Below are 15,139 nucleotides of genomic sequence, written 5' to 3' on the forward strand. Positions count from 1 at the left end.
GGCATAAAAGTTATATTCCGGGTTCAATGGAAGTTAAGCTCAATCAACAGCATTTATGGCATAATGTTTATTACCACAGAAATAAACACTTCCACTGTAAATACCTCGCTGTAACCTCAATATTAGCTTTTTATTAAAGAAAAGGAGGTATGAGTCTTAAAGTAATTTTTGTGGTAATCAACATTATGCCACAAATGCTGTCGATTGAGCTTAACTTGTATTAAACCCGGAATATTTCTTTAAAAATAAATGTATTGGCACACATAGATTTTGGCCCATAACCCTGATTTTATTTTGCATGTAAACACCTAAACTGATGCTCTTATTAGCTTATCCAATATGCGTGTTTTACACATGCCTCTTAACGTTTTGATGGTCAAAAGCAGTTGTGAGTTGCTAGGGCGTTGCTAGGCTATTTCATATTGCCGTGAGTCAAAAAGCCTATCCTCAAGCTTCAGGTATATTCTAAACTCTACACTGTATGCTTGTGACCCCAATTCAATGTAAATATATGGGGGTTTTTCTAATAAATTGTAGCATATGCTGTGCGGAAACTTAAATTAAAACACCTCTTCTCAATGAGCCACACCATAAGCTTGGTTATTCATAAAACAGCAGTTTTACAGCAGTAATATAGAACTGAGAGGAAGTTTAATCAACACAGAAAATCTAAATGGCTTGAACAAATCAGTAACACTTTACTATAATGCAATAACAAATAGTTAACAAACTATCAATGAGCAATATTTTTACAGCAGTTATAAATCTTGGTTAGTGTTAATTCTACATACACTAATTCATTTACATTACAAGTTGCATAATTAACATTAGTTAGTGCAATATGAGCTGACTGCTAAGAACAGTAGTATTTTGATAATTTAACATTACAGGGAGAGTTCACTCAATAATGAAAATTCTCTCATCATTTACTTACCCTAACGCCATCCCAGATGTGTATGACTTTCTTTCTGCTGCAGCCACAAACACAAACAGAGATTTTTAGAAGAATAACTCCGCTCTGTAGGTCCATACAATGCAAGTGAATGTGACCAAAACTTTAAAGCTCATAAAAGCAGCATAAACGTAATCCATAAGACTCCAGTGGATAAATCCGTGTCTTCAGAAGTGATATGACAGGTGTGGTTGAGAAACAGATCAATATCTAAAGCTACACTATGTAACTTGTTTTGTTAAAATATATGTTATTAATGAGAGAGTGCAACAAAAATCCATCTTCCAAAACCATGTGTTTACACATTGATAAACCTATAATATTGATATTATATTATAAATATTTTAGTGCCGTCAGGACAGATTTAGTTGATACATACATGCGTCAATCGCCCGTGCGTGTTGACGTCATATTCATAAACAGAGAAAATAAGTTCGGACTACTGTAGTGCGTGTGTGGGAGTTGCTGAAGCTGAAAGTTTTTTGTCACAACGAATGAGAAAAATTGACCATGGATCATTCAAAATGGCAAACATCTGGGGAATCACTTTGTAAAAATAAAGAAAACCCAAACAGAGCAGAGTCTACAAGCAAAAAAGGAAAGCGACAGAGTCCGTAATAAAACCTGTATCAACATCGACTTGGCTTTTCAGAGGTGGCGACTACTCCGAGATCTGAAAGTTTTTAAAAGTGACGCAGAGATGTTTTTTATTTTCTTACTCAACAGGTAAGATATGGTTTATGTATAATTGTGTAATCACACACACACGTCTGTGTTTGTGTAGTGAAATACAATAATTATACTGTAATCGGTGCAGAACTTTTCACTTGCTAACACACGTGTGTATTTTTCTTTATAACGGCAATAATTGATAAAAATAAATACTTTAGTCCCAGACTTCCCAAGGACATGTGAGTCTTGAAATTATGTTGACCACTGTTTGGTAACAATGACAATCTTTAAATTAGTTACTATTGTGGTCTGTTTGGCCAGAATATCCTGCTGTTATAAAAACTTTACAACATTTAACCTTATCAGACTATCAATCGTTATGTGTGATGTTAACGAACGTTGCCTAACTTTTGTAATGTCATTTATATCAAAACAACTTTTCCAATAAGTCAAAACAACAGCATAAGATGAGGCACTTATCTGCTCAGATGACATGTTTTCGGATAGCTGTCTTTACCTTCCTTTCTTGTCCATTCACGCTGATAAGATGTCCTGTATTCATGTGTACACTGGTGCCTCAAACCACATTCATCCGCGTAGAGCAGAGCCGAACCACAACCAAAACAATGTTCTTCCGCAAGACACATGCAGTTCTGTTTTTTAACTGCTGGAGGGCCAAAAGTTACATAGTGTCCCTTTAAGTCCTTTTTTAGTATAAAGTTTTGGTCACCATTAAATTTTGAATGGTGACCAGTGGTTCATTGTATGGACCTATAGAGCTGAGATATTCTTTAAAAATCTTAATTTGTTTTCTGCAGAAGAAAGAAAGTCAAACACATCTGGGATGGCCTGAGGGTGAGTAAATGATGTGAACATTTACATTTTTTGGTGAACTATTCCTTTAAATAGGATTAATAACGCTTTGCAAAATAAATAAATTAATCATTTTTCATAATGAGTTCATGATACCTAATGCGTTAAATAATGTTAATGAATATAACCTTATTATAATGTGTTACCAAATATATTGTTTCTTCTTTTGTCTTCTATATCATATAGGCTCTGAGGTGAGAATTTTTGCAACATGTGGGGAGATGTCTATGTGTAAAGATCACATTTTGATTGTGGCGAGCAGTTAGAAAAGAGAATCTTGAATAGCAGGATGTGTAATCAGCTCTCAGGTCTGCTGCCGACATTTCATTACAGCGAGAAACCTGGAGAACAGAGAATCTGATGCCACATCTGATCGAGTGCAAATTCAATGTCAAAATAGATTTGCTAAATTGGATTTGTACAGACCGAAGCTTGTAGAGAGGGGAATGAGAGAGCAGGGGATTGTGAAGTCTAGGGGCCCTTCAGCTTTCACACACGCAGAAGAGAATATTGGTTAATACATACAATTAGCTAAATGTGAAATTGTCAGGCCGTGACAATGAAAATACTATTGCAAAGTCGTGCATCCTTAGCCTGTTGCATCGAAATGGAAACACTGCAGTAAATGGAGATGAGCAGATGTTGTTATTGTGGTTTATATTGTTAATGGTGATATATGGTCACTTTAGTAGTTACTGGTGTAATTGTTGTAAATGAACATTTAAAGTTTTTCCTAATATCAGCAGAAAATAAGCTGTGCATTTTATCAGAATCTTCAAGGTCATGCAAATAATTTCTAGCTCTTTTCATCTTTGTTTTACAGCTGCTGTGTTGTAAATTGCATTAGAAGTTACATTGTTGTACATCTCTTAAGAAAGAAAAATCACACTTACATCCCTTTTAATATTTCAATTGTTTCTCCTATAACCAGCAATGTGATTAAATGAAGAGCACTTTTGCTTAAAGCAAAGTGTGTAACTTTTTCAATGTTATAATTCTTTCTCTCATCCCAGGAGATGCTATGAATGAAAACAAGAATACAAAGAATTCTACTTCATTTTAGGCCTACTAAAATACCTAAATATAAAACTGTGGTAGTATGTATTGTATTAAATGGTATATTTGAGATGTTCCTAAAAGAGTACAGTATGTTCAAAACTGTACTTTTGGACAAGTTCCCACAGTCCTTTTTGTGAGAGACGAACATAAAAAGTGAGAGAATAAAAAGCTCTACAGGATATACTTTATCTGTTGCTATGAGAGCAGAAAGCCATGAGAACAGTCTCACACCATAGGCATTGACAGCCATTGGCTTTTGCAGTCTATAAAGCTTGTTTTTCTAGTCCTGAATAAAAACTTTTTTGTTACCTATAAGCCTCAGTAGTAGCTGCAGTGCTGTTACCGAGCAGCCGAGTGCAGTAACATGGATAAAAAGAATTGTTCCAGTGAACAACAAAACTGTTAGATGTGCTGAGGAGCAGTGATTACAGACTCAAAATGGTCTTCACTAAGGTTCAGCTTAACCATCAAAATCATGTTTGTGAAAAGTGGATTTCCAGATGGTGCAATAACTAGTTTTGGATAACTACACCTAATAAGGAGTGAAAATGTAGGGCTCTAGATTAAAGTTCATGTATGAAGTAGTTTGTGCATGTGAAATGTAAGTATAGGGATTTAATAGTTCAAGTTTACATTGAAAATCTAGTTTTCCAAATCTAATTTAAATAAGCAATATCTAGTTTAAATATGAAAATAAACCCAGTTTTAAGATTTATATATATATATATATATATATATATATATATATATATATATATATATATATATATTTAAGATTCTGCACTATTTAGGTCACTAAACAAATGCATGCAAACTGACTTTGACCATGTTAAGTCTTTGTAGAAAAGGTTATATTTCCTTGCTTCTGAAGCACATAAGACGCTTTTTGATGAATTCTCAGATCATGCTGGATAGCATGAATCATCAGGTTTTTCACAAACTTGTGGAGTCCATGCCAGCTCAAGTGCATGCTAATATTAAAGCAAAAGATGGACATACCAAATACCAAGGAATTCATGTTATTTTTCAACTTTTCAATGCAGTTTTTATACTGATAATATAATTTGTCATTTTTTAAAAATTAAATGAGAAAAATTCTAAATACCATTTTCACTAGTGCGTCAGATTTTGAACCCCACTGTAGTTTCCAAAGTAGTTCTCATTATTCTAATTTCCGATTCATATGTTCCCCCTAGTCTGTTAACATGTGGTTCTACTGTGTGCTGCCTATCAGTATTTGACGTTACAGAAGTCTCAGCAAATGAGTTGGTAGTGTGTTGGCCCAACATTAGCTGCTAGATAGCAGACACCGATCCTAATTGTCATTAAAATTAGAATAGTATACATTTCAGAAGACAAATTCAATTCAATGAGGAGAAAGAAACATAATTTTTGGCATATCTTCATAAGCATTATTTCAAATATTGCCATACTGTATTTACTTAAGGCAATCCAGTATCCATTAAGTATCCATTTCTCACACTTAAATGAAATTTTTGCATGATCCCGTTTTTGTGTCTTAGAGCTGTAGTATAACTCTTTGTTGTCATTAATGTGCAAAAGAGTGTTTGGTTCCTCTACTGTATTTATTTGACTCATAAGGACAGGAATTTCTATGAAACAGTATTAAAGCTGGTCCTTTTGAACTGGGAAGGAAGTTTTCAGTTCTGAATCACTTCAATGAATCAGGCTCTTTCATTTCAAACGACCAAGACCTCTATGACCCCTTCAGTCCTTATCAAATAAAATGACCTGCTATAAAGATCTTAATCTTGCATCTGTGCGGGTAAATGGTTTAGATGTCACATTGCTTGACAGAGAGCTTTTTCAATAGTGACAGTAGACTAACCTTGTCACTTGCTTTGCAACCTCCAGCATGCATTATGAACCCTTTAGATGTCCGCATTTATAATGTAATCTTCTAAAAATATGTCCTTTAAATCACCATTGTTGTGAATTGGCAGTGCTCTCCCCCAGACATTATACAAACTCAGGGCACAAATGGCAATAATATAATTTATAAAATATCTTCTTGCTTCTGGCAGGTGAATGCGGATGCCAACAGGCTGAGCCATGCTGGATCACGGCCTTCCCTGTCCCATGGCGGCCAGCAATATCCTCAGATAGCCATGAACAGCTGCAAGTACAATGGGGGCATAATCAGACCACTCGGCAGTCTGGGGGCGTCCCGGAGGAACCTAGCAGAGCTGGACTCTGAGACCCAGCCTTTGCAGACCCTACACAATTCTGGGCTGGAGGTGTTGGTCTCCAAAGGGAATGGGGATGACCCAAGTAAGCAGTCCACTGAGAACCTGGTGAGACGAAGACCAAGCAGTGCTCCACATAAGAAGAACAAGGACATTGGCTATAAGCTTGGGCATCGGAGGGTACTGTTCGAGAAGCGCAAACGCCTTAGTGACTACGCCCTGATTTTTGGAATGTTTGGGATTGTTGTTATGGTGACAGAGACTGAGCTCTCTTGGGGAGTTTATACAAAGGTAAGAGTAACCACAGATTCTGTAATTGGGGAAATATGTAACACAAGTTTTTCTTGTTCTGTTGTGTTTTGAAATCTGGTGTGCTGGTTGACGCAATGTTTCAGGTTTAATACAAGTTAAGCTCAACTGTCAGCATTTGTGGCATAATGTTGCTTACCACAAAAAAATATTTTGACACATTTATAAAAAATAAATAAAAGCAAAAATCATGGTTACAGTAAGTCAGTTACAATGGAAGTGAATGGGGCCAGTTCATCAACATTAAAATATACACTATAGCGTATATTTTAATATTGATGAACTTGCCCTATTTGCTTCCAATGTAAGTGCCTCTCTGTAATCTCGATTTGTACTTTTGTTAAATAAACAAGCAAAAAGTGGAAATTGTTGCCACAATCAGTATTTGGTAAGATGCACCACCATGCTAACCAGCCTAACCAGCAAGACTTCCTAAGTCAACTTCTCTAGTTTCATCAGAAAGGTTGTGTTGGTCTCAACTAGCTAATTTGCATATGGCTATGCTAGACCAGCACCAGCACCAAACCAGAACTAATATTAATTAACCAGTCTAGACCAGCATGGAAATGTAGGTAACTTTAAGATGGTCTTTTCAGCAAGGTTAGTTCCAAAGTATCAAAAATCCCAAAAGACCACCTTCACCAAAACTATAAATTAAACAACATCACACACCACTTCTTGCTGGTCCATCAGCTAGAGCAGCACCAAACCAGCACTAGCAAGCATAAACCAGTCTGAACTGAACCTGCAAATTTATGCAATGGTCTTTTGAGTAGGGCAGCAATGTTTTAGAAGGTATTGCATGTAGACCTCTACTAGCTTAATACATCTAATTTAATCTTTAGCACATTGATTCATGGATAGCAATGAAATGCTGCAGCAATGAGTTCTGAGATTGATCTTTATATGACTGCTTTAAGACACTGAAGCATGAATTCATCATTGACATCTGGCTCTTTGTGTGCACTTCCTTAATGGATAGAGACATCAAAGAACATCAATCAATGCGATCTCATGAGAGATACATACATGTCATCTTTTATATAAGCATTTGCACTCTTTTTAACCACAAGTATAGCTTCTATACAAAAGAAACTGAAAGAATGTGAATGAGCTAATAGGCCTTGCACTTAATTATATGCTCAATAAATTATTAAAAGGAATTTTAATGAGCTCATCTATTGTAAGAGCCTGTTATTAGAACACCTTAGTGTAGAACTCGTTGAACACTATTTCTTGCCATTTTCAATAGAGTTATCAAGTTTCCAGTGAATTTTCATGATACTTGATATCAATTTCCAAAAGCAGTATTCAGCAGCTACTCCTTTATTCGTAAATAATTACATTAAGTATTAATATTAATATTAGCATGTTAAAAATGACTGTTATTTAACCATGGTATTTCTCATTTAATTAAAGGTTGCTTTGAGACTGATATCTATTAAGGCTACAATTACACTGCAAGGCCTAATGCACAGAGCCCATATTGTAACACAAATATGATTATTTGATTGGTATTGTTAAAATGTGTTTAATATTAGTATCGACTTGGTACTGAAGAACCGGTACTTTTGACATCCCTAATAGAGAATCAACTGCTTTAGCTTCAGGACCCAGAGTTTACAGTATTTTGGACATCAATTGGTGAACCAGCATAGTACCAAATTTAAACAAACATGTCAAACATTGAACTCAACAACAAAAGATATAGAAACTGTTTTCTCCTCCCTTGTAATAGTTGATAAACCTATTTATTTATTAATACCATCTATGTACGATTAAATTGTAAGTCACATTTTATTAGTATTTAGCATTGTTTTGTTTAGCACCCTATCAAAACAGACCTGCAACCCATATTTGGGCAGCAACCTTCCTGTCGCGATTTAGTGTTGTCTGGCCTGTGTTTCTCCCCTGTCATCTGTTCCCAGACTACACTTCCCATAATTCCCTGCTCTCATCTCTGCCAGCTGTCCTTCATTGTCCTCACCTGTGTTTCATTTAGTCATTATCCTTTGTGTATTTAAAGCCCTGTAGTTTGTATCATTTGTGGTCAGTTGTTCTGTAACGCTCGGAAGAAGTCAAGAGAGCTGGATCTAGGTGCAGCTATGGATTTTTTAATGAAATTAAATAAATAAACAAACACAAATAACTGGTAGATACAGGAGCAAATAAAACATCCAAGATGGGAAACAATAACATAGATAGGTGCAAACATCTACAAAGGGCACTGGTTAAACACGGGAGGTCAAACACATACAACAACTGACCACGAATGATACAAAAAAAACAGGGCTTTAAATACACAAAGGATAATGACTAAATGAAACACAGGTGAGGACAATGAAGGACAGCTGGCAGAGATGAGAGCAGGGAATTATTGGAAGTGTAGTCCGGGAACAGATGACAGGGGAGAAACACAGGCCAGACAACAGTGAATCGTGACACTTCCAGTGTTCTGAATTAATTGAAATCTCTGTTTGGTCCTGCTTATTAATGGAAGCAACTCAAGAACTGATATTAAGATCTTAATGAGGAGTTAAGTAGTTTTAACAGTTAAAACCAAAGCGTTTCAAACAGTCTCCAGTATATCCGTAAAATGTTGCCAACAGGATGTGGTGTTGTACTAAATCCACTGTTTGTAGACTCTTTTGGCCTGTGTGAATCGCTGGCCCAGTGAGTAGGTAGACAGTTCCCTAGAGAGTTGTTTTTCTTATAATATTTTTTTTCCCTCACTAAAGCACTGTTCATTGCCTTAGCCAGCACATCATGTTCCAGTGTATCAGCAGAGTCAGACAGGTTTAATGAGCTCCAATTGAACTGATCTTATAATGAGGAATGTCATCCAGAAAGAAAGTACAAGCTCTGAGATTGATAGACATAAGGAACGAGAGAGTATTGCTGTTAGTTACTTTTCTAGTCATAATTGCATGGGAAAGGTTTTTCTGAACATGGATGCACTTTGTGCATTATAGGTGTTGGCTACTTCTGTTGGAATTACTGTATTTGAGAGAGGTGACCAGAGAAATCAAAGAAATGTTATGTTGTTGTAGTATCACACTGATAAAATTGACTTCTTTTGTCAATTCTATATAGCTTTAATGCAAGTTTCATGCAGTAGGAAATAAAATGATGAATCCATTTCATTTTACGATGGATTACGCGGACTACAATGTGATGTGTGTTCAAGTCACGGGCATAGCAGTCATCTGTGAGGGGGACACAGCTGTCAGCAGGTGGCTCGCACAGACCCAACACTTACAGTGCAGTATTAATATATTGTAGTATATATTAATATATACTTATAAGTATGATATAAGTTTTATATTATATGTATATATTATTTACTTTTAATATTTGTAGTATTGTTCGCTGTCCTTCTCTTCATATCGCGGCCCATTTGGCCCATTTTGCAGCCGACCCACCGGCCCGCTCAGTTCTCCTGATGGCCAGTCCACCCCCGATCGGCCCCAAAGTGCGTCGGCCCACCGGGAAAATACCCGGTATGCCAGAATACCAGTCCAGCCCTACATGACAATAAAAGACTGAGCACAAGCTGGTCCTGAAAAAAATTATTTAATCAATTACAATGACAATTGTGCATGTGCACAATTTTATTTTTTCATATGTGCTTGTGCATTGTGGAACTGAATGTATCCAAGTGGCTCGAGTGTTTTGATTACATTCACCAAAATTCGTCCAGAGCAATTTAATGATTCAGTGACCATTTCTGGTGATGCAAGAATGTGGTGACAAATTAGTGTCTTGTGTGAAATGAGTCACTGAATCAAATATCATAAGGACATTTTAATCCTTTATAATTTTTATGTCTACATACTAGAGCTGTCACGATTATGAAATTTGGCTGACGATTAATTGTCAAACAAATAATTGCGATTATGACGATTAAATGTCTGTTTTAGGGCTTTTATAATTAATTGTCATATAAATTGTCATTTTTTTAAGGTGTGCTTTTTTCTGCTTGTTTGCTTTATACACCTTTAGAAGTAATTTTTACATATTTACCTTCTAATATATAAATAAAATAATAAAATAGTGATAAGTGGTTTCATTTTAAATTAAATTTCAAATAAGTTTCAAAATATTTCTAAATTAAAAGATGTCTCTCTTTTGGGTCAACTTTAGTTTTGGTCAATTTTAAACTTTTTTTTAACTCATATATTTTATAATAAAATATCTAATATATATATATATATATATATATATATATATATATATATATATATATATATATATATAATTCTATTTATATTATATTTGTATATATTATGCAATAGAAAAATATTTCTTTCCTAATTTCTTCACACAAAATTTTAATGCTCAGATTAAACCTACAAGACCTTAGAGTCACATTGGTTTAACCTCCTCGTGGTCGCTATAATGTGGTTCTTGCTCTTGGTGGGGCACATGGTGAATTGTGCGTGGATGCCACGGAGAATAGCATGAAGCCTCCACACGTGCTAGGTCTCTGCGGTAATGCGCTCAACAAGCCACGTGATAAGATGCGCGGACTGATTGTCTCAGATGCAGAGGCAACTGAGATTTGTCCTCTGCCACCCAGATTGAGGCGAGTAACTACGCCACCTAGAGCACATTGGAAATTGGGCATGCCAAATTGTGGAGAAAAGGGGATAAAATAAAAAAATATGATATGCCGTTGAATAACACTCATTTGTGTCTTCCACATCTGTAGATTACTAATTTAGATCAACATCAATGCTGATAAAAACAAGGTTAAATGAGCATTGTTGAAAGCAACTTTGTAGAAATGAACGGAGCCGCGTTGATTAGACTATCTGACTGACGGCCTATTACATAAGGGTTGTTTTGGCTCATGAAACTCACCTGTGTTTGGCTGGATGATTGGAAAAGAGTGGGGGATGTGTTCCTCGCTATGGCTGCTATACCCTTGGTTCAAGTGATTTAAGTTGGAATAAACTGGATGCATTGGGCAATTTAATATTTCTTTCTGTTTCCCCCCCTTTCTGACAAATACAGAAAACTTTTAGTGCTTTTGTAACAAAATAAAGAGCTAACAATGCATGTTAAATTAATATTCTGGGTTTGATACAATTTTAGCTCAATCAACATCATTTGAATCATAAAATCGCTTATCTATTTTGTGTAAAACTATATACTTTGTTGCCATGATGACGCAACATCGTAAAAAAAAGACAAAAAATGATGGCAGATCAAATAACGCAAGTTTTAACAGAAGAATTCATGTAAGTTCTTTTTAGCATGTAACACGTAAGTTTCATTTCTGTCCTTAAACCCTTCAAATGATTTCAATGATTTTTTTTAAATCAACATTATTCCACAAATTCTGTCAATTTAGCTTAATTGTATTAAACCCAGAATGTTACTTCTAGTGGGTAATGTAGTTTTGACACACCAGTCAGCTCATAAATCGGCTAAATGTGTATTTATTTTTTTCTGGAAAGCTTTATCGCTATTCTTCATCAACAGTACACAACATGCATTCAAACTAATCTGTACAGGCAACATCCATAATTTCAGCTTCTTATGATGTATATAAAAAATTTTCACAATTGATTCTTAATTTGCGACTTAAAGGAAAAACAGTGTTCCCCTGTCATTACAACATTGTGGTACCGTTCATGCGCACTCACCTCATAAGTGCAGTCCAACATGAAGGCAGCATAACATCCAGTATGTTTGCAAGACTCTTGCCTTATCTTTCTGTCTCTCAAAAATACATTTATTCATGTGAAAGACACTTTTATGCAAAGAGACTTGTTTGTATGTTTCCATTGCTTGGGTAATGCTTTACCAGATGAGCAACAGGAATTTTTGTAATATTTGGAATTAATAAATGTCCCTTTTTCTCTATCTCTGCAGGAATCCTCCTATTCATTTGCACTGAAATGCCTTATTAGCCTCTCCACTGTTATTCTGCTCTGTCTGATCATAATGTACCACGCACGAGAGATTCATGTAAGTTGCCGACTCAGCCTTGGAAACCATAAACAAGAGTACAGACTGAGACAGGAGCTTCAAAGATAACAGACGTAGCAGTGTGCCAATTCCTAATGACTTGAAGTACTACCAGATTCCTGATATTTTTATTCAATGGCTGTGCCATTTTGCCTATCCATTAAATGGTCTTTATAGAGATGCCACTGATGTTGATTAATGATGGTTTTTCAAGTGGGGCTTATGGCTAATAAGAGACGTAATTTAATACAGGCCTGTCAATCAGTTTGGTTAGTAAGCATTATTTAATGACTTGGAATGTCACATGGTGGTCAAATTACTAAATGGATGCACAAATGAAAACCTTTATTCCTGATTGCAAGCTGTGCAGCTTTCATTAGTTACATCACAATTGCAAAGGAGAAAAAAAAAATCATAGCATAGTCATTATGGTAAAACCACAGATACTTGATTTTAGTGAAAAATGGCACTAAATGGAACAGGTTCATTCCCTTCATATACTGTAACCTTGACTATTCCATTACAAAATAGATGTATTATCTATAATTAATAGTATTGTAATTTAAGGCATAGTACATAAATGCACGATCAAGGCTAAACTTACTAAAAATGAAAATTCTGTCATCTTTTACTCACTCTCATGTTGATACAAACCCCATTGACTTTCATTCATGGAACACAAAAGGAGACATTAATCAGAATGTTAAGAAAAGATTGCCTCAGTCACTATTCACTTTCAGTGTCCTTTTTTTCCATACTAAGATATTTTAACATTCTGCCTAACAACTCAAAAGAAAGATGAGTCATATGGTTTTCGAACATGAGGGTGAGTAAATAAGGACACAGTTTACATTTTTGGGTGATCTATACCTTTACAAATGCTTTCTCCATCCAACATTTAGCTCTTCATGGTGGACAATGGGGCAGATGACTGGCGGATAGCCATGACATACGAGCGTATCTTCTTCATCATGTTGGAGCTCCTGGTGTGTGCCATCCACCCCATTCCTGGTCAGTACGTCTTCACATGGACCGCCCGCCTGGCATTCACCTACACCCCATCTGTGGCCGACGCAGATGTGGACATCATCCTCTCCATCCCCATGTTCCTGCGGCTGTATCTAATTGGCCGGGTCATGCTCCTGCACAGTAAGCTCTTTACGGACGCCTCGTCTCGCAGTATCGGAGCGCTCAATAAGATCAACTTTAACACACGCTTTGTCATGAAGACTTTGATGACTATTTGTCCAGGCACAGTGCTGCTGGTTTTCAGTATATCATCATGGATCATTGCTGCCTGGACTGTGCATGTCTGTGAGAGGTGAGATAAACTTAGATTTCTTAAGAAACTTTGTTTGTACCTGGCTTTTTTGAAGTTTGATGTATTTAAAGGGATAGTTCACCCAGTAGTGTAGTCTAGACTCTAGCGCATACGCAAGCATACCTATCTTTCTATGGATTTTGTGTATGCTCACCTAAAATGAGTGATGATACTTATGGCCACCAGAACAGTGAATACATTTACATTTACATTCATGCATTTGGCAGACGCTTTTATCCAAAGCGACTTACAGTGCACTTATTACAGGGACAATCCCCCCTAAGCAACCTGGAAGTGTCTTGCTCAAGGACACAATGGTGGTGGCTGTGGGGCTCGAACCAGCATCCTTCTGATCACCAGATTACCAGTTATGTGCTTAGACCACTACACCACCACCACTCCGGCTTTTGAATAGGCTTTTGACCCAGAACTTTTCAATCTACTGAGGTGATGCAGCAACACCGTTAAGTGAATTGTGATTATATTTTAAGAAGTGTTCAGAGATTCTCTCTAAACGCTCACAGAGCAGCGGGAGCGCTGAACTGAAGGCGCTGTTGTTGGGGGTATGACCATGCATGAGCTCCATTTTCCAGGTTAAATGTGAACAGAGGGGTGCCAAAAGTGAGTTGTGAAGAGTTGTTTCCAGCTGTACAGCATGTAATACAGTTAAGAGGAATGCATATTTTATAAATTGTTCCCCCAACTCCCAATCCTAAACCTAACCATCATTAGAGTAAAAATGTAATGTTAGAGGGAGAAATGCAACTTCTAAATTGTGCTTGTCAATGATTATGCAAAAAGTTCAAGTTCAAGTTTATTTATAAAGCACACTTAAAAACAACAATTGTTGTAACCAAAGTGCTGTACAAGTTTTTACAAACATTAATAACAGAATTAAATTGAACTTATAAAATGTTAAAAAGAACAAATTAATAAAACATTATAAAACCTACACAAAAAACTGTTATAATTCTCAACCAACATTATAGGCTAAAGAGAAAAAATGTGTCTTCAATCTAGATTTAAATATAGGCAATGAGGTAGAAGACCTAACAACAATTGGGAGTGCATTCCACAACCTGGCGGCCGCAACCACAAATACCCGATCACCTTTGGTTTTCAAACGGGATCGAGGAACAGAGCAGAGTAACTGATTTGATGAACAAAGAGACCTAGGTGTCGAATGTAGATGAAGTAAATCGGCAATGTACTAAGGGGCTAAACCATGCAAGGCCTAATAAACATACAGCTCAACCTTGAATTGAACTCTGTAACTAACTGGAAGCCAATGTAGGGAAGCGAGAACTGGGGTAATATTCTCTCTTTTCTTGGTACCAGTTAGGGTCTAAGAGTCTAGCTGCTGCATTTTGGACTACTTGCAGACGTGAGAAAGAAGATTGAGACAGATCCAAGGCATTGCTGTAATCCAGCCGGGATGTAATAAGAGCATGAATCACTATTTCCAAGTCCTTCTATGAGAGAAACTGTTTTAATTTAGCAATGGACCTTAGATGAAAAAAGCTTCCTTTAACAACAGCATTTACCTGCTTATCAAATAATAAGTCAGAATCAAAGATGATACCCAAGTTCTTAACTCTATTGTGCATGGTTAAAGACAAAGTACCCAACTGATTTTCAATGTCAGCGCTACGTAACGAAGAGCTAAAAGTAATTACCTCGGTTTTATCCTCATTAAGCATGAGGACGTTTTCAGATATCCATAATTTAACTTCCTCAAGACAGGAGATGTGATTATTGATGGAACAACAA

General features: G+C 36.3%; 1 protein-coding gene across 4 annotated transcripts in view; it reads left to right on the forward strand.

Moving 5' to 3' along the window:
- The window catches only part of LOC127630978 (small conductance calcium-activated potassium channel protein 2-like), a 46,568-nt gene that overhangs the window by 6,353 nt on the left and 25,076 nt on the right, over positions 1-15,139 (forward strand). For all 4 annotated transcript variants that reach the window (XM_052108907.1, XM_052108904.1, XM_052108906.1 and 1 more), the window contains exons 2-4: positions 5,602-6,054; positions 11,953-12,048; positions 12,951-13,369. In XM_052108907.1, coding sequence (XP_051964867.1) covers positions 5,602-6,054; positions 11,953-12,048; positions 12,951-13,369 — 968 coding nt within the window. The remainder of the gene's footprint in view (positions 1-5,601; positions 6,055-11,952; positions 12,049-12,950; positions 13,370-15,139) is intronic.

Source organism: Xyrauchen texanus, chromosome 37, assembly GCF_025860055.1.
Source record: "Xyrauchen texanus isolate HMW12.3.18 chromosome 37, RBS_HiC_50CHRs, whole genome shotgun sequence".
Lineage (NCBI taxonomy): Eukaryota > Metazoa > Chordata > Actinopteri > Cypriniformes > Catostomidae > Xyrauchen > Xyrauchen texanus.